Here is a 25,875-nt window from a genome sequence, read left to right on the forward strand (position 1 = left end):
TCTGTTGATGTATAATCGCATATGTTGCACAACACAACATATTTATATACATTTTTTGCCATTACCTGAGTTCACTCTGATAACTGACAGACAAGACAAACGCACTTTGAAAATGTCATCTTGAAAAAATAGTCCTACTCCCATTCTTACTTGGTCCAGCTGCCCCCACTCATTTTCAACCCTATCTTGCGTTTTAGAGGGGAAAAACCAGCGAAAAATTAGGATGTAACTAATGACTAGCTTCGATGAGAAGGTTTCTTCAGTCGTCATCTGTACTTCTTTGAAGGTGTCGGACGTTTTGCTTCTTATCCATGATGCTTCGTCAGCGAACTAAAGTCTTTTGCTGGTAGTTTCGTCCCTATATATATCCCTACTGTCCAGACGTGGCGGTGCCGGACTCTGCTATGATTGGTCTTTGCTCTCAGGTTGGGGGGAGCAGAGGACTACTCCCTGCGGCTACATTGATTACTTCTATTGTCCTGACTGATTACTTCTATTGTCCTACCTGAGTACGAGGTCTACGACTGGCCTGATTGCCCCATTTTCTCTGGTATCACTTCATCAGCATAACTAAGCCTATGTTGCCTAAGAAGTCTGTTGTACGAACGATCCAAATTGAACCTCACCCCACCATGGGGATTTAGTGAAGGATTTTGCTGACTCCCTTGTTACCTTTAAAACGCTCAGAAGCGTTATTTGAGCACACATTGTACCGAATAATGAGCTGTCACCTGATTGGTTGTGCGGTGTATCAATCAAGTGAAGGCATGGCTGACAGGCTGACGTATAGTTTTTTTTCAAAACAATTCAACTTTATTTGTATAGCGTCAATTCATGACAATGTCACATCACCTTGTCATGCATCAACCAATCGTACCTTGGAGATCGACTGGTCGATCGCGATCGACGTATTGATTACCCCTGCTCAATACGCATCGTACAGAGCAGATGAATTTACTTTCCTCTTTTAACCACAGTGGAACCATGCAGTGCATTGAAAAAAAATCATTGTAATATTGTTCTAAATGTCTTAATGAGCACCTCTCCTTTGTCACTAACCCATGTATGTAAAATGAGGGAGGAAAAAAATCTTTTATGTCCAATCGGTGATTTATTGATGAATTAATCTCTTGTTGAAAAAAACCTGAATTTATGTCATTATTATGTTCCATTTATCCTATCTTAACACAGAAGTATGATGGGAAACTGTCTTTAAATCCGGCCTCCAATTGTATATCTTTGAAATCCTGAGGTAGCTGACCACAAGCAGTTGTTGTTATGCTTGGCAGGGAAAGGTCAGACAAAGAAAAGCTAAAAAAAAGAGGAAAAACCTCCTTATCTTGACAAACAGGATTAGACCCCTTTTAGAGAAAGAGTGCAGTGAAGTTTCAAGAACCTGGGGCCCTTCTTTTGGCTGATAACATTCAAGCAACAGAGGAAGCTATTCAAAAACTCACCAAGGATTGCAGTGTGGCGGCAGAAATTACTTTCAGTCTTCCTGGGAACTCTTACTCGTGACAAGAAGAGTCACAGTAGAACAATGTTACACCGAGAGAAAAAAAATCAACAAGCACCGCACTTCATTATAATTACGCTGACTTCAATTAGTCAGGGGAAATGTACAAAATGCCACAGGGGGGAAAAAAGAACACCTGCTAGATCTTGTAACAGATGGGGTCAAAAAAGTGGTTATTGTTAAACTGCAGACCTCTCTCATTGTTATTTAGACGCAGTGACATATCCGCAGGCTGTGAGAATAGAAGCACACAGTCCACCCTGCACCTGAGGCTGCAAGTGCTAGCACTGAATAGAGTCTCTGTAAAAAAGAAACTAATTAGCCTGTGTGGTTAAATGTCCAAAAATACATATCATGGGAAGCCAGTCAGAGCGTGTGAATTAGAAAGGAAAGCAGACTTTGTTACGCTTTTCAGGAATGCCTGAATGAGGCGTTCGGGAGAACCGGAAAAGTACCGTATTTTCTGCACTATAAGGTGCTCTTGAAAGCCTTTGATTTTTTTTTCAAAAGGCACTCTTTTTATAAGGCACTCTTTGCGCCTTATAATCCAGTGCGATTTACATATGGAAACAGTAAAATATGTCATTCGTTGAAGGTACACCTTACAATCCGGAAAATACAGTACTTTCTTTACCACATCTGAAATCAAAACAGTTTTGTCACTAAACACAAATGCTTCATCTCTATATGATTGAAATGAACATGCAAATTAGCATACAAATTAGGGTGTGTTCATGTAGTTATTGAAATGTATCAAATTTTAAATTACAACAAGTAATTTTACATGTCGTCATTTGTCCAGGGCTAAACAATGAGGAGTACCAAGTTGTGATTGGAAATGATACGACTCGTTATATTATTGATGACCTGGAGCCTGCTCGCAACTACACCTTCTACGTGGTGGCCTACATGCCCATGGGAGCCAGTCGCATGTCTGACCACATGTTCCAGCACACGCTCGAGGATGGTGAGGAATTCAACAATCACACCCTTCAAATAAGTTACATGTTGACCAATTGGGATGTCGGTTGACTTTCGTGCTTGTTTTGCGAGATGTTTTAGGGCAGTCAATGAGTACTGTTGTTATTGACAGAAAGGCAGGGTCAACTATCCCTCTGCCTGTGTTGCTGTTTATCTCTGATTATGTACACAAGTTCATTTATGGCCATGTTAGTGTTAATGTCCCACTTTTCTGGATTCTTGGATTACCTCATTGGATCCCTTGGCTTTCATGTTAATGTACCTGTGCTGTTCACCAAGATACTTTGAGCCCATGTCCAACATAACAATCATCCAGTCTGTTTAAAAAATTCCATTTGAGTTCATTGAAATTTCACATTATCAAGCAAAACGTAATTTCTCCTATGTTGTCGCTGCCCAGTTCCTCTCCGCGCCCCCGAGCTCAGCCTCACAAGCCATAGCCCGACTGACATCCAGGTGTCGTGGCAACCCATCCCTGACAAGCTGAGCCGCGGCCGAGTCTCGGCCTACCGTTTATCGTACCGAACCAGCGATGAGAGCTCACCCTCTCAAATCGAGCTGCCTGGAGAAAAGACGCAGTACCTCCTGGAAAAACTACAGCCTGACACAATCTATCTCCTGCGAATTGCTGCGGCCACCCGTGTTGGCTGGGGTGAACAGTCAGCCTGGACCTCCCACCGCACCCCAAAGGCATCCAATGCTCAAGGTAAACATGTCCACTGCGGGTGTTACATTACAGACCACCATATTTGCAATCTGTAATCTAAAAATACCTTATTTAAATAGTCTCAGGCATGTTTTAATAGCATTTATAGCACCAAGTACAGTCATACTGTCACACTTTGCAAGGTGGTGGTGGATCCCAAAAAAGCAGGCTGGAGAGATTGTATTAAAATTGTATGAAATAAAGTCGGCAGTAACAAAATGTCAAACAACAAAGTCATCAGAACAAAAAGGTCCAAAGTAGCAAACAATACCAGGAAGGAAAACATGACACGTTGAAATACACCTGACAGGGTGAAACAAACAATAACCCGACACTGAATGGTTGTGCCAGGAGTCCTTTTAACTGCCACTGATTAAAACGACCAATACCTGTGCAGCTGCAGTCGGGGGACGACTGTGCCACCCGTTGGTCTCAAACCGAAACGTGACACATACCTTGACTTATAAATGCAACAACACAATTTGAGTTTTTCGGGTTAGATGTCCAAAACTTTGCCGATTTGAGGTGAGTGAGAGGGGGTTGCAAACTTTTTGGGCACCTCACCAACTATATGATTTCAGTTGGTTTCTGTGTATGTATTCATGTGTAATACTTTTGCCAACAATATTTTCATCGAGAGTGGTGCAGTAGATAATACGTTGAAGTGCAAATTAAATTGGAATAGTTGAAATTCACTCAGAGTCTAAAGTCAAAGTCAGCTTTATTGTCAAATATGCTAATATGCATGACATACAGCACAGATGAAATTACTGTCCTCTCGAACCCAGCATGCAAGGTACTTATAATTACTTAACAAACATAAACATGAAAACGCCAATTTGCCGGGAGAGGGGAGCCGCTGCGTGTTCACGCGCCGCCATCTTGGGGAGAAAAAAAATGAAAAAATAACAAATATGACAACACAAAGACACGGAGTCATTCATTCTTCAGGACTTGCTGTACCCTCTTTGCGATGACATGAAGCAGTTCTAGTTGAAAGAGGAGAGGATCAAAGCATCCATGTCAGCAGTGGATCAGGGACGTCATGGTGGAATTTGTACGTCTACTACAAGCTAAATGTTGAAAGCAAACACGAAGCTGTAGCATCCATTGACGAAAAGACATTGTCTCACATCTCCTGTCCCACATAAATCCGCTTCAATTCCAAGCCGCGACAGTTCCACATACGCATCGGCGCTCTGCGCTGACGCTGCTTTCTTCTTATCGCGGGCTCCTCACGCCATGCATCCATCCAACCGCAGACTGTCCAACAGCACTGACCTTTCCACTGAACAAAGCGGGGCTGTGACGATGCGGCCCATTACAGGCGCAAAAAAAGCACAATGGCCCCAGAGCTGTCCAGCGATGGTAGTCAAATGGCTCCGACATTCCTCCCATTCAAAAACAGTACTGGCATATTCATGCTGCCTAAGGTCCCAAAGAGAATTTCACCTTGTGTATTTACAGTAACTACCACAAATCAGTTCATTTTACAAAGGTTTGTTGGCTTAATGCTAACACGCAATGCAAAAACCCATTAATTGCCAGGCATCATTGTTGCTGTTATTAACTTTTAAGCAACCGACATTTTGTTGTCTACTTCACATTTTTCTCGAAAGACTATCAATATCAATATCAATATCAAATATCATTTGTATACATTCACATGAAAAGATGAAAAAAAAATCACATTAATCATTCTACTAACATTACCACAGCTTAGTTGTAACGATCTGCTTGGTGTTAAACCATTAAATCTAAGTGTGTTTGATCTATGTTTGAATGATATAGCACATTAGTGGCAAAGGCACCGCTGTATTTAAAGAAAGGCTAAATTCCTGCGGTCTGTCAAACTGCTTAGAGAAGTTTGCCAATAATCTTGTTAAGGCATTGCGTTTGTTACTGGCTGACCTTTGCCCTATGCTGTCAGTAACATTGGAAGGGTTTCAGTCATGGGTCATAAAGGGAGCCACTCAGCCCTCCGGGTGGGAAAGATTCGATGGCCATTGAGGAGCTTTGAGGTGGTAGGAAAGTACTGAGGGGTGGGGGGTGTTTGTGGGGATTCTATTTGCCGTGTCTTCTGTTGAAATTCAGGTGTCTCCTAACAGTCATCATTCCTAAAATGAGAATGTGTGAAATCACTCCCTCTGTCGTCAGGGAGGTCGTGCCTGCTGTGGATTAAGTGTGGAGCAGCTGGGAAACATCAAATGTGTTTTTCCTTTTCAAAGACGACTCCTTTGACTAGAAACAGCTTCCTGCAGAGAATTGTAGCTTCCTGCCAAGAAAAAGTTATTCTGTTTTAACAACATGGAAAAGCCTTTTGACAATTTACCTGATAAGCGAGCTTAAGGTCCATGTGCTAATATGTCATTCGGTGTTGCTGGTGAGACAATTCAGGGTGGTCGTACAAAAACCGCAGATCTCATTCACTCATTCACTGCCATACCATGTGCAAAAATGTGTCCACTCCAGTGCCAGGGTTTCACTGGAATTCCAGGATGCACCAAATATTGAGTTTTAGGACTACATAAACATTCAATGCAGCGTACAAAACCTTAGACTCTCTTCTTTCATCAGAAAAAAGGTGTTAATTCCCAAGTTATATGGGTCTGAAATTATCTGAGCTTGAAATGGGGTCGGTTGTACAAAAGGCAAATGCTGCTCCATCGTGAGTGGGAAAAACATTGCCAGAGGCCTGACCGCAGCTTTATCGGTACCAGCAAGAAAAGCCAAAACGTGAACAAATTCAGAAATGGCGCTACACATCATGCTTTTCAATTCCCGAATAAATTCAAGATGGCAGCGAATGAGTTAATGGATTATTTTTCCTGACTCCTTTTCCTTTCGGCTTTTCCCTTCAAGGGGTCGCCACAGCAAATCAGTGTCCTCCATCTTTCATGACCAGTGCTACTTATCCTTGTCATCCTACTAGCATGTGGAATTGTGGAGCTTGTAAAGACAAATAGCGCACTATTACATGCACCTGTTTCTGCAACATGATGCAATCCTTCTGATGATGATGATGATGATGATGATGATGATGATGAATGATGAATGGCGTCCGCAGTGCCTCTTTCTCCCGAGCTGCATTTGGAGCCCTTGAACTGCACCACAATTTCGGCGCGCTGGCGGCTAGCGCAGAGAAATTTGGCCAGCGTACAAGGCTACAAGCTCTTTTACCACGAGGAGAGCCAGTCCGAGAGCGCCCCACTTCAGCTGCGTGCCTCGGATCACTCACACACCATTGGAGGCCTTGGTGAGTTGACCTTTCATCCAAATTACTTCACTTTTCTTGGCTACACTGAATATTGCATAATCTGACTGACTCTTTAAATTGGTGGGGCAAAAATTTGGCTACCTAACATGAGTATTGTTTTCAGAATGGTGGACGTATGTTATTTGACATACAAAAAGGCATTCATGAGTCATTATAAAACGACAATTCTTTACTTTGAAAGAGGATATAAAAACTACAACTATTCTCTTAGCCAGTCAGTGCTCATAAGGGTTGAAATAATTGACCAATCTCAAATGCTCTCTTGGACAATAGATCTTTCTCAGAAGTATAACTCACTCAAAAAATGGATAGCAATTAACACTTGGCTGCAGAAAGGAGCGCATCAAAATGGAACTGTATAGTGCCACTTAGCAGTTTTTTTTTTTTTTTTGACGACGATACTAGTGCAGCGTGTTCTACCGGAAACAAATTCCTTGTGTGTTCTACATACTTGGCAATAAAGATGATTCTGATTCTGATTCTGATTCTGATTCTGATCAGCCACTGACATGAATTGCGGACAGACGACACTGCACGTTTTATTGAGGGGGTAGAGAGGTTTAACACCAGCGATGTGTCAAAATGTTCTGTCCTTGCAAAGACAATAATACTTCACTTTAATTCACAATAACTACCACACTACATCTCTATGTACTACATAATCAGTTGGATGTGCCATTGTTAGATCTTTCTTCTCACTGTAGTTTTTATTCAAATATTTTCAGTCTGTTCTTGTATACCTATTTACCAATACCGAATAGCTACCGAGCTAGATTTTCACACAACTCTGATGACAGATAAAAAGTTGTGTCTTGTGTTGGGTAGAAGTTCATTAGGTGTAGAATAGAAAGAATGGGATCAGGTCTCACTTCCATGGGGCCTGTGTGTGTGTGCCTGCGTGTGTGTCAGTGTCTTTTCAGCAGCTGCTCTGTAGTGTCGGTTGGACGGGAGCACATCACAGCTCCTCTGGCCTTTGAGGTCACTTGCATTCATTCTAGCTTTTGGTTTTTTTGTTTGTTTTTTGTTTTGTTTTTTTGGGGTGTGAAGAGGAAGTCTCATGCAATGTAGTGGACAACTGACCATCTGTGGCCGGAGGGGGTCAACCAGGTGGCCAACAGCTGACTTGTAAATTAGGCCGTGTGATGGTTTAATAGCATTCAAAAGAAACGAGCGGGCGCAATAAACGACTACCTTTGAAACAAAACCTTGCTTCTTTCATTTACTCGTTTGGTTTTGGTGAGAGTTATTATATGTAAGCAAAGCTAAATATGCTTATAAATGAAATGTATTATTCTTATTCTTATTCTTATTCTTATTCTTATTCTTATTCTTATTCTTATTCTTATTCTTATTCTTATTCTTATTCTTATTATAAAAAAAATCAAAATACATTTCCGAGCTGTTACTTTTGCATTACTTCCGATCAAGTATTTTTTGTTTGATGTTGGATAGCTGACTTCCCACTTTGAATCATAAATTCACAGCGTGTTGAACTAGCCACTGATAAACATTAAGCCACTCTGAACTTCGATTGTCTTCAAACCAAAGTTTCAGCTAAATAAAATCCGCTTTGCCAAAGGAGAGTCTCGGTGGCGTTTAGAAGAGTGGGGACGGCCGATAGTGGAGGCAGATTTACTGTGTGTTTTATGGCCACAATCAGTGTTGTCCACATCAAAGCATCTCATTGTGTTTGGCTCTCAAGAGTCACAAAGCTGCTTTATTGGCCGAGGCTTGAAACCATTGCAGCCCCTCACCAGCCGAGCTGTCGGCCAAACAATCAGCGTGTTTACCTACGTGAAAGAAAACCCAACTCTTGGATTAAATCTATTCAAAGTAGACTTTTCAAATGCACCTCATGTGAACATTCTGCTTTTTAAAAGTTCATTTAGCTTGCTCAGATTAACACACTCAAGGCTGCGTTTATCAAATACAAACATCATTTTTTTTCATACAGTATCGGGACATCAAGTATCACCAAAACTGTTTTATCACAGTTGAATTCCTTACTTAAAGGACAACTGACACCATTTTTTTGTTTCCAAACTGACATCAGAAAACCGTTTAATAGCATCTAAAATACCCAAAACACGCAGGCTGATATTTTTAGTGAAATGCAAAACACCAATAAAAATGAGTTAAAGTGTCCCAAAACTACTTCAAAATGACCTCGGAGATGGCAAGTTTCAGAAGGTCCTGCCCCCTTGTTCGTGACGTCACGCCAGGACGTCTTGCCTTGCTCGTAGCGTTGGTTGTCCTTCAATAGTCACGTAAAAGGTGACTTAAAGGACAACCGACATCACTTTTTTGTTTCCTAGCTGACATCAGAAAAACGTTTTATAGCATCTAAAATACCCAAAACACACAGGATGATATTTTTAAAGTGAAAGTCCCACTGGATTCCTGGGAGTACTCATTAACATATTCAAAGTTTAGAGATAACCTTTATTAGTCCCACAATGGGTAAATTTACCTGCTTGTTTTCATGCTTGTTAGCGTTCCACTTGTATTAGCATTGCTTAGGGGCATGCATTCTTCTTGTGGTTGACTTCATACACTTTGAACGCCCTCTATGGATATTTTAAGTGATCTCCTTTACACGGCAAAGTCAATCATCCTCCGTGATTTTATATGGCTTTGTTTTCATTTTCAAGCTTCCTTTCATGCGCATTTTTTTTACTCTCACTTGGACAAAAAAAAAAAATCACAATAAAAAAAAAATAAATAAATTATTGAAAGATGGTGTGGAAGAGCAATATTGTGAGTGTGAAAGTGTTTGGGGGTGAGTGTGTGAGTTGTTTTCTTTGAGTGTGAGGCTTTTGGATAAGATCCTGTTTTTTGTGTGTTTGCATGTGCATTCGTTGAGGGAAGTTTTTTGGTTGAAATAGAACTTTTTTTTTGTTGAATGTGAGATTTGAATGTGTGTGAGCTTTTTTTTGGTTTTAACTCATTCACTGCCACTCCCGAATTTATTCTGGAATTGAAAATATGACAAGGAGCGCCATTCCTGAATATGTTCAGCTTTTGGGGTTTTTTTGCGGGGTGCCGATAAAGCACTGGTCAGACCTCTGGCAGTGTTTGTCTCTTCCATGAGGAACAGTCGCCACCACTTGCACCTCATATTACTACACACCCATATAGCTTAGGTCTGAACTCTTTTTTTCTGATGAAAGAAGGGAGTCTAAGGTTTTGTACGCTGCATTGAATGTTTATGTCGTCCTAAAACTCAATATTCTGTGGGTCCTGCAATTTGAGTGAAAATGACAAAAATCCTGGCACTGGAGTGGACAAATTTTTGCACGTCTGGCAGTGAATGAGTTAATAGCAGTGTTGAAAAAAGAATAGAATAAGCATTTATTATTGTGTCGCAAATCTGGAAATTTTACATTTGGAAACGTTGCATGGGAATGAACAGAAATTTACCCACCTTGTTCCTAGCCCTTAAGAATTATGAATTATTAGAATTAGAATTAGAATTATTTGGCATGAATTATGGAGCACTTTCTGGGCGTGTGAGGGATTTTTAACATATTTTTTGTTTTGATTTAGATTTCTGTTGTGTGAGAGTTAAGACATTGTTTTTCACCCATGTTGCACATTCATCTTTTTGCATGGTTGTTCTATGTTGTCATTTCAATATACAGTAAAGTCTCGTTATATCGATATCGGATATATCAATAGTCGCACGGAGAAAAATACATGCAAACAGGGTCGGATATATCGATAGTCCCGGTTATATCGATATTTTTTCGGACTCCCTTGAATATCGATATAACGAGACTTTACTGTAGTACATGAATGAATAACCTAAACGTGAGAATTCCATTTTGAACGAATTCAGAAGTGTTTTAAAGGCAGACGAAATCCCCTTCTGATTATCTCTGCTGTCTTTATGGGTTATAGATATATATTTAGCATTTTAAGTGCTTTTATCTCCTTTTCACAAGTGAGTTTCCTCTGAGTACTCGAACAGAGTGGATCTAAATTAGAGAGAATTCCAGTGTCATACCTTCTTTGGGTTCTGCACATATTGAGGATTTAATCTAAGCAGACACAAAAACGCTGCCTGTTCATTTTCCTGATGACCAGAGGACCTTCATCATTTGAAAATTCTTGTATTCTAAATAGCATTTCCAAAACATCAGAAGATCAGAATCAGAATCATCTTTATTGCCAAGTATGTAGGACACACAAGGAATTTGTTTCCGGTAGAACACGTTGCACTAGTATCGTTGTCAAAAAAACTGCTAAGTGGCACTATACAGTTCCATTTTGGCTACTGTTGATTGCACGTCTGGCAGTGAATGAGTTAATAGCAGTGTTGAAAAAAGAATAGAATAAGCATCCATCCTTCTATTGTCAATAACATTGATTTTGGAATGCTCAGCTGTGACCAAAGTGGATATTGGTGATTCAGCACTGGGTATATGGCTGCACGAAGGCTGACTCTGAGCTGTTTGAGCAGTCCCAAATGATTGAAAGCGCACCGGGAGGGACAGGAATGTGTTCCGGAGGTTCCGCTCGAGTGTAAAAGGTGTGACTTTTTCCTCCAATGTGTGTCCTTTGCCTGGCCTGTGGGGTGAGCTCAAATAACTCAAACCTTTTGGCACCAGGCAGCGCTGTGTCCCCAAGTGGACATCCATGCCTCCTGACAACACGTCATCTGTTCATTTTGTTGATGCAACCTCAATATGTGTGATGCGTGTCATCCTGGAGATCACTTGAAGGATCAATTTGCGCTGACATTTCTGTTTGTTTTTGGGTATGCGTGTGTGTCAGGGTGAGAGTGAGGATGCGGGGGACGGGATGATGGATGCTGGGGTGAGTCCTGACGTTTACGACCCCTGTTCAGGGCGGGCTTGCTTACGGCCTGGGGGGCCTTTCGTAGGGCAGAACAAAACGTGAGAGGCCAATGAGGTCTGCATTTTTGCAGTTGAAAAAAGAAGAAAGAAAGAAGAGGGTGACCACTAATGGCTCAAATGTGCCCTTTACTACAAACACTTTGATTGATTGATGGAAGTCAAGCCATGAGAGATTTACACCTGTGGCAAGCACAGGAAGATACTTTACTCGAGGAAGCTCTCTGAATTGAAGAATGCTGTATTCTAAGAATACAATTTCAGAGCAGAGCGCCGATGCGTATGTGGAACTGCTGCGGCTTGGAATTGAAGTGGATTTATGTGGGACAGGAGATGTCAGACAATCTCTTTTCGTTGATGGATGCTACAGCTTCATGTTTGCTTTCAATATTTAGCTTGTAGCAGACGTGCACATTTCACCATGACGTCCCTGATCTGCTGGTGAAAAGAACGCTTTGTTTCTCTCCTCTTTCAATTAAGAACTGCGTCATGTAACAAAGAGGGTGCAGAAAGTGATTAAGATTGAATGACCTTGTCCTTAGTGTTGTGTCACATTATTATTATTATTTTAATTTCAAGATAGCCACACGAGAGTGGCTGCCTTTAAAGCAGCTCCTGTATTTTGTTTTTCTACTTCTTCTTTTCCTTTGCTTTTATTTTCATCAATTTGCTGCTGTGAAATGAAAGTTTCCAATGTGCACCGAGTTTAGCTTTACTTAGGCAATGAATGAGACAATTAAAAACGGACCTATTTTTGAAACGTTGACTTTACCAAAACACAAGAAACTGCATTGGAAATGAACCACACTTCCTTCACCAGTTCAAACAATTCAGCATTTAAATGTGACTCTCTGTAGTATTGTCCTGTTTTTGCATTTCCTGTGCTTGACCCTCCCCCACCTCCAAAAGAGCCCAAAATCCCCTCCTTTTGCAGGATTTAGCTTGCCCGGATTCCATGTCAAAGGTCATAGCCCAGATGTCACAGTTTACGCCCTCTACCCCGCACCCCACTCACCCCGTCGAAGATCCTCTGTAACATAATTACGCCAGGTCTTTTGTATTGAGATGCACATTATGCTTTTCTTTTGAGAGAGACAAAAAGGCATCAAAGTAAAGTGTTCATTTAGGTCCCTTAGCTCGGTATCCAAAACTCTCAAATAGTTTGTAACTATGCAAAGTATGATGGCAGAGTTAGGGGAACTAATAAGAATCCCTGTGAGTTTCTTCTCATATTTCACACCCGTGACCTGAGTTTTATCTCAGCTTGACCCCCTGGCCTTGGTCTGGCTCCAGTGCAGCTCCTCAGGCCCGTGTGGGGGGTATAAGGCGAGCCACTCCTCCCCCTCCTCAACACCTCCACTCGTGTGTGCTCATAACTTTTCCCCTCCATTATTCTGCTAATGTTTAACATTACAAATCTTATGTTGTTCTTCTGAAACCACAACTGAAGGTACATGTGCACATATGTTTTTTTATAACTTTGCTGCCCTGAGACAGTGACTGGAATTTTTTTGGTTCTGAATTGCAAGCAAGAATTTGAGACTGGCTCGATGTACAGTTTATCAGTACAGGTATGCCTGTTATCATAATGGCCAAGGCATGCATACAAAAAGGATCAGCACAATGACCATTGAATTTGAACCCCCCACCCCCCAAAATTTTCTTACATTCTATTTAATTATGCCATTATTGTATGTTTTTGAGAAGTATTTTTTACAGAGTGCCATGTTTCTGGTTTCCATGCACTTCAATGGTGAAAGATTATTTTAGATGCAATTGTTACACAACACGCAAGTGAGTTACGAGCATGGTCACGGAACAAAATTACGTCGTGTTAATTTAATTAAAATATTTTTGGGACCAGGACCAAAATAATGTAATCTTGGTATGAATGATGGAATTGTACCAAATTGATATTGATGTAAACATTGAACGGGCATTCATGAACATGTTTGAGGAAATGGATGGCATAACCATGCAACTCATTTTTAACTTACAGTCACAATATCAATCCAAAAATATGAATGTGCTTGCTAAATTGCCTGTTTTTCCCTTCATACTTGTGTAGATTGTCGGTAAGCCAAGTCATGGTCGTTTGGAAATGAACACCATGTATTTGTTGAATTAAATTTTCACTTTTTGTACGCTGAATGAAAGTTGCGGAATAATGTATTATATATCCTCATTTAAACCATATTGCACGGTATAACGGGATTTTATCTTCAAAATCTTGTGAATCCATAGTGTGAAATAAACAATTGAATTTGGTCACATGGGCAGGGTCCTTAAGGTCACTGCGGCCCACAACTGCCGTTGACCACCACCAATGTCTTTCCCAGGAGATTTTCTTAGTCCAGTCCCCACCCCTTAACCTCCCAGTTGTGACTGTGAATAGAAGTGTCCGCTGACCACTAAGGAGCAGAGGTTGACCTGAGTAAGAGAAAGGACCTTTTTGGTTTTTTTCTGCATTCATAAGATGGATGACGGGGTCATTGATCCAGTCAAAATGGTATCGTGAGAGCATCTGGCCCGTTGACATGGTTCTCATCCAAAGCCCCCATTAACCCTCCACCTACTCAGTTAGAATAAATGGGTCCAATTAATTCTCAGTGATCAGAAGCAGGAAATCTTTGTCACTCTTAATCAATGTCCACAACTGAAACCCTACATTGTTTGATTTTAACATGTTGTCATCTACTTTCTTTTTAAATATAGACCCACGGAAGAAGTACCACGTGAAACTTCTGGCTTACAACTTCATCGGCGATGGCTACCAGGCTGACCAAACTATCAGCACTCCCGGATGTGTCTGTGAGTTTGAAAAGCATTTCTTGTGTCAACAACACTGAAAAAAAGGTAGACTAACACAACACTTTTTTTGCTGTGCTGTGTTACGACACTGAAAGTGCACAGCTCTAAATTTGGACTAGCCTGTACATACTTTCCATATTGGAAAAATCCATCACCTAATGGTGGTTTTAAAATTGGGGGCTGAATGATATAAAATGCAAGATTAGTTGATGTTCTCTGTGTTTTACCTTTGTGATGTTCAATAAGTACCGGAATCCAACTTTTAAGATGTTGATGTTGATTTCATAATTAGTCCAAACAATACCCAAAACAATTCATGTTTTTATAAAAAAAAATCTGAATGAAATAACTCGCTTTTCCCCCTTTCATGTTTACAGCTATAAATGTATGAATTATAGGCGAAACATCTGACTAGTTTACAATCTTATATCTGTCATTTGTTCAACTTCACAAAAGAGAGAAAAATCAGCAAAACATTGTATGATGTTTTGCAAAAAGAGCTCAAAATAGCTAATCAAATAAGCCAGGCCTTACTAAATACGTATCTTTCCGATGCTATCAGCAAGTATCATTTCCTCTTTGCATTTGTCAGCTGTCCGAGATCGCCTCGTGCCGCCTCCGCCACCACCACATAACGTGTATGCAAAGACCAACAGTTCGTCAACCATTTTTCTTCACTGGGGCCGACCAGCCTTCACCTCCAGCCACGCGGTCAACTACACCGTCCGATGCAATCCCATCAGTTTGCAGAACGCCTCCCTGGTGCTTTACCTGCAAACGTAAGAGCTTATTCTCCGTGCATGTGCCATAGATGTGTTTATGCATTCATCAGGCTTACATTTTTTTTAATATCAATCTTGCATTCAGGAATGAGCAAAGTCTTTTCGTGCGAGATCTGCAGCCCAACACCAAGTATGAATTTGCTATCCGGCTTCATATTGACCAGCTGTCCAGCCCATGGAGTCCCGTGGTATACCAGAGCACATTCCCTGAGGGTTAGTGCCTTCTCATCAGCGAATCATTGATGCTGAATCATATCGTTGAATTATAAATGAACACACTTCAATTCATTGTACGCAATGTGGACGCCAGTGGCTAGCCGTGCATGTCAACTCTAGGCCTTCAGTAATGCGACGTCTGAATCACTCCACAGCTGTGAGTGTGGTGTGATTTACTACACGTCCACTTGAGGGTGTCGTTGGCCTGAAAATAACTTGTGAAATGATGTCCATCTATTAGTGACTAGCCAATCATGTGACCAGTCAATTGTAGTTTGCGAAAACTCTTGACGTTTCCAGCGCCTTCCAGCAGGCCTTAGGTTGTCAACTCGAACTCTGATTGGTTAAAGCAACAGTTTCATCTACATTGGTTTTTATGCTGCAGGGCCTGCGGAACTGATTGTGAAGGTGTGTTGGTAGATTTCTGACCCTAATAACAAATGATGGCTGAAATGTGATTGGTTAAATGCTGAAATACAAATCACATCTGGAAGCAGCACAACAAGGGAAAAGCAATGAAAGGAAGCTGAAAGACAATGTGGGATGATTTAATAAAAATTCGTGAACAAAATATAATTAACATTAGTTTGTGATTCAGATATAAGGCCAGCTGAGAAGCCCACGCAGGCCCTGACGGCTCACCACGAGTGGACGCTGATTTAGTGGTTAGCATGTCTACTTCACAGTTTTAACTAGCACAGAAGCTGCTGGAGCCTATTCCAGCCGGCATTGAGCAGTCGACGGGGACACCCTGAACCGTTTGCTGGCCAATCGCAGGGCACGCAGAAACGAACAACCATTAATAACCACTGGATCACCGGGCCGCTGACATATGAGATACTGCAAGATATTTTTTTTTACAATCCCACCTTTAAAATAAACAAGCATAGGTGAACACACAATCTAATGGCTTGTTACCCATCCATTTGTTGTGTGACAATAATAATGCAGTTATACGGGTTCAAGGTCATACAGGCCTTTTGATGGAAACCATACATACATACTGTACAAGGGCAAAAAAAATCAGTCTGACAACCTGAGTTGACATGACTTTATCTTCCATCTTGGACAGCTCCAACGCTGCCTCCTGCCAGCATCAAGGTGACTCTGATCGAGGAGGACACTGCCCTGGTGTCATGGAAACCCCCAGAGGAGGCCAATCTTTCTGTTACACACTACACAATCCTGTATGCCTCCAGAAATGAATGGCTCACCGGGGAATGGCAAGTGGTGCAAAGAGAAGGTATGTGTATGTGTGAGAAGAGGGATCAAAGAGCAACACAAGCAGGCAGACACATAAATCCATTCACAAAGCTTTGCTCCAGTCCTAGACAAATGGTCCATTGGAAATCAATAAGTTATTTCATCTTCACTGACATTTTCTCTTCCCTCTGTTGTGTTGCGTGACTGCTTAAATTCACTGCGTTTGTCCTTCTTTAGTGATTACTTTGCTTTTCACCTTATTTACACACAATCTTTTGAACCACGCCTACAAGCAAGTACCCGTAATTGAAATCCATGTCAATTTGCTACCAAAACATGAAAAATGATAATGGTGATTATCAGAATCAGAAAACCTTGATTCATCCCACAATGATGAAATTTGCAATTTGATGACGGTGGCCCACTGGACGACTGGTTAGCGCGTCGGCCTCAAAGTGCAGCGGTGCAGGATTCCATTACACCAACACCCAATTTCAATTTTCAACCCAAGATTATTACAAAGCTTTTATATTCAAATGATGTGTCAGAATATTTTTTGTTCCCCTTCATTCAACAACTTTGTATGGAAACATAGTCATAAATACAACACCAAAAAAAAGCAAGGCTATGCTTCTGTGTGACTGACAGGGAGCATCACCATGGCACTTCTGGAGAACTTGAAGCCTGGCCACTTCTACCTGGTCAAAGTGTCGGCGTCCAACAACATGGGCGATGGGCCCTTCTCTCATCTAGTGGAGCTGACAGTGCGAGCAGATCCCTCCTCTGGTCACCACCCGAGGCTCTCCACACACACCAATGGTTAGCAATGTCTTCATTTTATTTCATGTCTACTCTTTTTCAAATTCAACACTTGTTTAGTGTAGCTACAGGTAAACATAATCTGCAATGCAAAAATTCTTCAATAGAATCTTGCTTAACTCATTCACTGCCAGACATGCAAAAATGTGTCCAAATGTGTCGACATAAACATTCAGGTACCAGAGGGCCATGTTTGCCCTCTGGATATGTTTTTCCTTTCCACGAGGGGGCAGCATTTGCCCTTTGTGCAGCCCGCCCCAATTGCACCTCATATTACTTCATACCCATGTAACTTAGGAATTAAGTCTTTTTTTTCTGATGAAAGAAGAGAGTCTAAGGTTTCTTCCGCTGCATTGAATGTTTATGTCGTCCTCAAACTCAATATTCTATGGGTCCTGGAATTTGAGTGAAAATGACAAAAACCCGGCATTGGAATGGACACATTTTTGCGTGTCTGGCAGTGAATGAGTTAAAGGACAACCGACGTCTCTAGACAAGTTGTGTCCATAATTTGTAAAATGGCTTCAAATGCCTCCCATGCCCTCATATCTGTTGTAAACAAGCTGCAAACCCAGTCCCCCAACGCCTTGTTTATCATCTCAGGGGACTTCAATCACATTTCCCTGAAATTCTCCCTCCCAACATTCACACAGTATGTAACTTGTGCCACCAGAGACAATAACATATTGGACCTATTTTATTCAAACGCCAAGGATGCATACAAACCCTCCCCCCCCCCCTCCCCCCTCTCGGAAGAGCAGACCACAATATGGTTTATCTCCAGCCTGTGTACAAACCCCTTGTCCAGAGGCAACCAGCTGTGACCCGCACGATCAAAAGATGGTCCACAGAAGCTGAAGAAGCTCTGCGGGACTGTTTTGATTCAACCAGGTGGGAGCTCTTTACTGAGATTCATGGGGAAGACATTGACTCACTCACCAACACCATCACAGACTACATTAACTTTTGTGAACAAAACACCGTACCCACCAGGACTGTGCGGTGTTTTGCCAACAACAAACCATGGATTAATCCCGACATAAAAGTCCTCCTGAAGGAGAAGAAAAGGGCTTTTGTGTCGGGCAACAGAGAGGAACTGAAGGCCGTGCAGATCCAACTGAGGAGGAAGATCAGAGAGGGGAAGAAGGCCTACAGGATGAAAATGGAGGAGCAGCTGCAAGCCAGCAATGTCGCTGGTGTCTGGAAGGGCCTGAAAAACATCTCAGGCCACAAAAGCCCAGTGACATTGTACGAAAAAGACAAGGACTGGGCAGATGAACTCAACCGCTTTTTCAATCGGTTTGACAAGACGCCAGCCGCCCCCGGCCCACCGTCAACTTCACCTGTAGCTGCACCTGCACCAACTCTCACTGTGGCCTTACCCTCCCTGCCCCCTCTCACGACCAGCTTTCCACAACCAACATCTGCCCTCCCAACCGTTGCCACACCCTCAGCCGCCACTCTGCCTCCTGGTTCCTGCCTGTCTGTCACAACTGCGCAGGTGAGGAACCAACTGAGGAGGATGCAGGTGAGGAAGGCAGCAGGTCCGGATGACATCAGTTCCCGACTCCTCAAGACCTGCTCCGACCAGCTGTGTGACATTGTCCAGCACTTGTTCAACCTGAGCCTGAAGCTGGGCAGAGTTCCACAGCTGTGGAAAACGTCATGCCTGGTCCCAGTGCCCAACATTGCCAACCCCAAAGAGCTCAACAGCTACAGACCGGTGGCGCTGACGTCTCACCTGATATAGACGCTGGAGAGACTCGTCCTCGCCCACCTGCGACCGCTGGCAAGCTCATCGCTGGACCCGCTGCAGTTTGCCTACCAGCCCAGCATCGGTGTGGAGGATGCCATCATCTACCTTCTCCATACGGCCTTGCTGCACCTGGAGAATGCTGGGAGCACGGTGAGGATCACATTCTTCGATTTCTCCAGTGCCTTCAACACCATCCAGCCAAGTCTACTGGGGGACAAGCTGCGGCATGCCGGAGTCGACCATCACCTCACATCCTGGATTACAGACTACCTCACAAACAGGCCACAGTACGTGAGGGTAAAGAACTGTGAGTCGGACAGGCTTCTCTGCAGCACCGGAGCGCCGCAGGGAACAGTCCTGGCTCCATTCCTCTTCACCCTCTACACCTCGGACTTCAACTACAACACCCCAACCTGCCACCTTCAGAAGTTCTCTGACGACTCAGCTATTGTCGGCCTCATTACAGAGGGAGACGATAGGGAGTACAGGGGACTGACAAAGGACTTTGTGGACTGGTGCCAGCAGAATCACCTCCAGATCAACACCGGCAAAACCAAGGAGCTGGTGGTGGATTTCTGCAGGAAACAATCGTCACCTGCACCATTGAACATCCAGGGTTCGGACATTGAGAGGGTGACCTCCTACAAGTACCTGGGTGTTACTCTCAACAATAAACTGGACTGGACAACAAACACGGATGCCCTAATCAAAAAGGGACAGAGTCGCCTCTTCCTCCTCAGGAAACTGAGGTCTTTTGGAGTTCAGGGGTCACTCCTAAAGACTTTCTATGACTCTGTGGTGGCTTCAGCCATCCACTATGGCATTGTCTGCTGGTCAGGCAGCATCACCACCCGGGACAGAAAAAGACTGGAGCGCTTTGTCAAGCGGGCCAGTTCTGTCGTGGGCTGCTCGCTGGACTCTCTAGAGGAGGTGGGCAACAGACGGACGCTAGCTAAACTAAAAGCTATGACGGACAGCCCCTCCCACCCCTCCTGCCCATCCTGACAGCTCTGGGTAGCTCCTTTAGCCAGAGACTATTACACCCGCGCTGCAAGAAGGAGAGGTACCGCCGCTCGTTCCTACCGACTGCTGTCAGGCTTCACAATTCCCAATGATCACATGTGAAAAAAAAAAAAAAAAAAAAAAAAAAACTGGACACTTGTAAATATGGGTTGTTGCAATATATCTAAATGCATTTCTTGATTCTGCACTATGTACAGTCTTGTTTATAGAACGGTTTTTGCACATCTACATTTGCACAGTATACAGTTGACATTTTTATTTTGTTATGCTTAGAATATCTTGTTTTCTATCCTTTCACTCCCACCCCAACCCCATCCCTCTTCAATTGCTGCTGTGGACTGCAAATTTCCCCATTGCGGGACGAATAAAGGTATTCTGATTCTGATTCTGATTCAAATGACTTCTACTGGGTGTATTTTAATTAGATTCCACCGCATATCGCTATATTTTACGTTTTAAGACTCGCGCTGAACATTCAGGAAGTCTTGTTTTTGAGTTGGTGACGAGTCCGTACGTGACGTCAGAAAAGGACCGCCTCCTCACCGTAAAAAAGACGCATTGTAGCGTCTTTCCATCACGTCAATGTATTTTGCTGTACTGTTTTTTTTAAACCATGTCTTACACCCAAAAGCCGCCAGCAGAGGGAGGCAAACTCCATGGAAGGAATGTATCAGCCTGTGGAAACGGGCTGATTCATTCCTCACAGCTCGGTGCCCATTTTATTGCCTCTTTTTTGGGTGAGACATTCCCCCCCCCGCCCGTTTGCCTCAAAATGGCCCAAATAATTGTTTTAATCGATTGCAAACATGTATGCGTTGTTCATCAGGACTATTTGAATCATATTCATAACTGGATGTGTAACAAGAAAGCATATTCTCCGAATCTGAAGCCATTGTTTTGATTCACTAGCAATGCAAGACGTCTTGGCGTGACGTCACGAAATGGGGCCGGGACTTTCTGAAAATGCCCAATTCGCAGCTCAATTTTTTGCAGATTTTGGACACTTTAAGTCATTTTTATTGTTGTTTTGCATTTGACTAAAAATATCATACTACATGTTTGGGTATTTTAGATGCTATAAAACGTTTTCCTGGTGTCAGTTAAAAAACAAAAAAGTGACGTCGGTTGTCCTTTAAATGGCCATGATTGAGCTACAAAGGTGGAAATGTATTATTACAACACTTTATTATGCATCTACTGTACTTAATGAGCTGAAGTTAAGCATTTGCAAGATCAAACAAAAATTCCCACCACCATGATACTGTATTTTTGTTTAATCAAAACAAATTGGTTTATCAAAAGAAGTGCGGTGGAAAGAAATGGTCGACAGAGGATTATTGTGACTTCCTCATCTGACTTTATGCAATGTTTTCCGATGGCTTCTACCACCTAGACCAAACGTCAATGACGGGCATCACTGTGGGGGTCTCCATTGCACTCATGTGCATCATCATCTGTGCTTTCATCATCGTAGGCCGAGGCAAACATAGGTACAGTCTAATAGTAGTTTGCCATCCACGGTTCAGTCGGTTTGATGTTACTTGTGCGTTCTTCGTAGGAAACAATCAGCCGTTAAAATGCACAGAGAAGGAAGGAATTCGCCCGCCTCTACTGCAGGACATCCCGGCTCACAGGGGTTCGCTGAGAGCCCTGATGTGAACATCGCCGTGATGAGCCAAGATCATTTCATCGATACCAAGGTGCATAACACAGCAACAAATCACCTAGTTATCCATTTTGTACATTGTAATGAATTTTCCTGTATAAATAGCTGCAAAATGGTGGGACCATAAATAATTCATTCACTGCCATTCCCAAATTTATGCGGAAATTGAAAATATGACGTCGAGTGCCATTCCCAAATTTTGGTTTTTCTTGCTGGGGTGCCGATAAAGCGCTGGCCAGGCCTCTGTCAATGCTTTTCCCTTCAACGAGGGGACAACATTTCCCTTTTTTCCATGTTAGTGCTTTGTTCCAGCTTCACCTGTTGTTAAAGCGCTATATAAACCAATATGTATGTATTGCATTGTATTTTGGACAGCCATCCTCATTTCAAACTCATATGACTCCAGACACATAACATTTAGGAATTAACTCTTTTTTTCTGATGAAAGACAGTCTAAGGTTTCTTACGCCGCATTGAATGTTTGTGTAGTCCTAAAACTCAATATTCTGTGGCCTTGGAATTTGAGTGAAAATGACAAAAACCATGGCACTGGAGTGGATACATTTTTTTGCACGTTTGGCAATGAATAAATAAGTTAACAGTAATTTACTGTTATTTCACAATGCACAGTACGGAACTATATTATGATGTACATGGCATTAGAATAAATTCTGTAATTTTCACAATATACACTATTTTAGGTAACAAATCTGTTATAGTAATTAATCAGATTTAGATGCCACTTTTCTGAGATGCTTCTCATTAGAGTACGCTAAATATCCGCCTGGGTTCATATTTTGTAAACTATTCATGCTTACTTTGCCTTCCTTCGTAGGGTGGAACAAATCTCATCATAAATTCCCTTGGTCCAGTTCAGTCTAGTGCTGAGAAGAAAAGCAAATGGTTTTCCTTCAGTGGCCCTGGCGACAAAAGCATGAAAGAGGTGCAGGTAAAGTAAGCATAGTCATTGAAATCAAGCATCTGACAAAGTGGAATGGAACAGAATCAAATTCGTTCTACGCTAACCCTTTGAAGGACAGCGGTTACCACTTTGGACAGTTTATAAGGTTAAAAACTTTGTTGTTTGTTGATTTGGGTTGCACTCCACCTATGGAGGTACATATCCAATTGTCTTTTAATGGAGAGGTGGACACCGCTCACGTTCATCCTGTTTCACAATAAAGCTATATATTAGCTATTTAGCTAGTTAGCTGGCTATCTATTAGCTAGCTAGCTAGCTTTCGATCTATTTAAGTACTTCCGGGTTGAGTGAACGCTGGTGCGCGTGGCTGCCACTGCTCGCCCACAGAGAAACTTATACTGTGACTGCAAAGTGACCTTGAGAGTTTTGAAAGGCGCTGATAAATCAAATGTATTATTATTATTATTATTAATTAGGAAATGTCTATATAACTACAAGACATTATTTTTTAAGACCTCTGGAAACGCTTACATGTTACAATTATTACTTCTACATTTTTTGAAACACCGCAATGTCTTACCAATGATGATCTAAACTACTTATAAATGGAGCCTGTGAGCGACTCAGTCTGGGTATCACATTGGTGACTGCGATACTAAAAGTCGCGCGAGTAACACAAATGAAAATCTTTGTTGTAACCTTCACTGCTCACGGATGGAAACCCCAGTTTGTGTGTAACACAGGTGTTTTTTTCTTGCTCTTTGTATTGTAGAAAACGAGACGAGGGACTGCTTCCTACCAGTCAGGCTCCACCGTACTGACCTACAAAGAGGAACTGTCGGTCCCCGCAGAACAGACCACCCCCCCGCAGAGTCTGCTCGGGCTTCCCGGGGATTCGGAAGGGTCTTCCAACAGCGAAGGCAGCCACGCCACCACAGACTCTGGTCGCTTCTCCCAAGACGAGACGGAGATGATCAACCTGTTGTCTGGACCGAGCAGCCGCCAGACATCTGTGACCACGTCGGATGACAGCGGTGGCGACGAGGAAGAGGAACAAGCGTGTCGTCTAAATGGTCAGAGGGATTTGAGGTTGGTGGAGTCGCTTGAGGATCTCCGCTGTCATCAGGAAGCCCAAAGCGCTCGGCCACTGCTCTCAGTCTGTGAGGTTGTGTGAGTATATTATGTGTGTCAGGAGAAGGAAAGCCAATTGAGCATTTGTTCCATATCTTTCATATTTACCTTCGGGTTCGTCAACTAGTACTACTTGACAATTCAGTGCAGTAGGAGAAGTTTCTAGTGACATTTTTAACACAAGTACTGCCTACTAGTACGTAGTATGGCCTTCATGTTCTGTGACGAATTTGACCTCACAAGGAACAAAATTCAGCGGACTAGTGTAGCATTTCAATTTTGGAATACCGGTAGTTCTAAGAGAATGAACAATTTACTCGTTGAAGTTTCAATTGATACCTAGTTGATTTTTATGTCACAAATAGCACCAGTAGCATGCGGTTTTGCCTTTCATTGAGTTGACCTCGTGCGAAAGTGGAGTTAAGTGCAGTGCACTGCGCAAAAATCTATAGTTGTGGAAAAATCCTGCTTTTTATTACACAAACTACTTATGCACTGATTTGTTTTACCAGTAAAAAAAACTAAAGCATGTACCGGTTCATGAATCCAAAGCGGGAAATTATTGATATGAAATGTGCTCAGTGGCTTTGCTTGTGTGTGCGTGTGTGTGTGTGTGTGTGAGACTTTGCAAACCGTGATCCTCAAGCTTGCTCCATTTTATCTTAGCAGGCATTTCTTTTATTTTTTTATGTTCTTTATCTTTTGTATATCATTTAAAAAAACTAAATCTCACCCACCATGAATGTTTAAGAAAAGAAAGATTTTATTGAAGAGAGTTTATCACTGGAGCGAAAGGGAGGTCCTTTTTCGCTGATTATCTACCTCGGTTCGCTTGTGAGCCAAACCTCCGCTGTATATTTAATAACTACTGTCCTGTGCGACTTTACATAACCTGTGAAACTTCATGATGATTTTTTTTTTCTAATCGTCCTCCCATTTCGTCTTGATTTTCCTTTACCCTTTTCTTATTCACTGCAATTTGAGTCATGGTGTCGTGGCTTCCATTCTTTTTCTGAAGATGGATGCAAAACACACATTTGTCTCCTCGGATGTTGCCGAGGTCCCGAGCCAGTATTAAGACGTGTTTTCGTATCCATGATTTAGTCACGGCGTGGAAGCAAGTCATGTATATTCTTGTTTGTTTGTGTTGTTTGTGGACAGCTTTTCTCGCTGTTCTTGTTTTGATACTACCTCCCATTAATTTGATTCTTTGTCGGCTTTCTTGAACTCAGGGAACAAAATTTAGTACATAGAAAAAAAATCATGTAGTGTTACATGGTGAACTGACAGGGTATCGATCTTTTCAGGACTAAATAAGCTGTGTGTCGAAATGCCGAATAGATTTGCTATGAATGTATCTCTGCCAGTAGCTGAGACTTCCCACACAAGACCCGAGTCCTTTTGTGATTTTCCTTTTTATTTTTTGTTTGTTTTTCTTCTACGTCTACCTCCTGCTTGTGTCCATGGGCACAAAGCAAGCAAGTGTATGGCCAGCCATTTTGAGCATTTCCTCCATTATGCTTGATAGCCACTTTAAGGTCCAAGTCACGAGTAATGCAATTCAGCACACCTGCAGCGTATCACATAAATGCTTAATGCTTTCATTCTAAATCCAACTGAAAATCTATGCGCTTTTTCCTCCTCACTAGTCGGACCACTTTGTCATACTCGTGAGCAATTCTGTGTTTCTGCAGTTGTAAACTAAAATGCGTGCATATTTGGCATAAAATGAAGATATACATGGAATAATAAAAGATGTATTATTGACATTTATGGCAAGAATGTTGGAACAACAACGCTACTTTTTACATTTTGTTTTAAAATGCAAGACACAAAAAAAAATCTTAAAACATTTCAGCAAATATGCCCAAACCAAGAAAAGAATCAGGTTTTCTGACTTGAAAATATTATATACATGTTATTTTGTGTTAAATATCTTTTAGTTTATGGCTTAGAGAAATGATTATAAAATTCCACAATTGCAATTTTGATTTTCAGTGAGGGAAAACTGCATGCAAGTGCCTGGACCTTACGCTATAAGTCAGGATGTGAACGAAATCCTCAAATGGCTTCATACTTGTGCCAGCAGTGGCACGCAGGTACTGAACCACCTGATCATTGGCCTTAGCGTGGATGCATCTCAACTCTGGGAGGCCGAGCGCCACCTCCTGTTTCTCAGGTAGAGGTCGTGAATCCATAAAGTGTGATTG

At 42.1% G+C, this 25,875-nt stretch overlaps 1 protein-coding gene and 1 long non-coding RNA gene across 2 annotated transcripts in view; one reads left to right on the forward strand and one right to left on the reverse strand.

The window, feature by feature from the left end:
- prtga (protogenin homolog a (Gallus gallus)) overlaps positions 1-25,259 on the forward strand; it is a 42,192-nt gene extending 16,933 nt beyond the window's left edge. The window contains exons 7-18 of the mRNA XM_088993172.1: positions 2,319-2,483; positions 2,898-3,203; positions 6,271-6,459; positions 14,052-14,147; positions 14,740-14,926; positions 15,015-15,142; positions 16,218-16,388; positions 16,997-17,167; positions 21,340-21,436; positions 21,505-21,646; positions 22,448-22,561; positions 23,307-25,259. Coding sequence (XP_088849298.1) covers positions 2,319-2,483; positions 2,898-3,203; positions 6,271-6,459; positions 14,052-14,147; positions 14,740-14,926; positions 15,015-15,142; positions 16,218-16,388; positions 16,997-17,167; positions 21,340-21,436; positions 21,505-21,646; positions 22,448-22,561; positions 23,307-23,708 — 2,168 coding nt within the window. The 3' untranslated portion in view covers positions 23,709-25,259. The remainder of the gene's footprint in view (positions 1-2,318; positions 2,484-2,897; positions 3,204-6,270; positions 6,460-14,051; positions 14,148-14,739; positions 14,927-15,014; positions 15,143-16,217; positions 16,389-16,996; positions 17,168-21,339; positions 21,437-21,504; positions 21,647-22,447; positions 22,562-23,306) is intronic.
- LOC148900667 (uncharacterized) lies at positions 3,910-4,770 on the reverse strand. Its single transcript, XR_016114365.1, has 2 exons — positions 4,167-4,770; positions 3,910-4,084 (listed from the first exon to the last, which is right to left on the reverse strand). It is a non-coding gene; the product is annotated as an uncharacterized LOC148900667 (long non-coding RNA).
- Positions 25,260-25,875: the final 616 nt, after the last annotated feature.

This window comes from Hippocampus bargibanti, linkage group LG03 (assembly GCF_051943395.1).
Source record: "Hippocampus bargibanti isolate YZ-2025 linkage group LG03, ASM5194339v1, whole genome shotgun sequence".
NCBI classification, from domain to species: Eukaryota; Metazoa; Chordata; class Actinopteri; order Syngnathiformes; family Syngnathidae; genus Hippocampus; species Hippocampus bargibanti.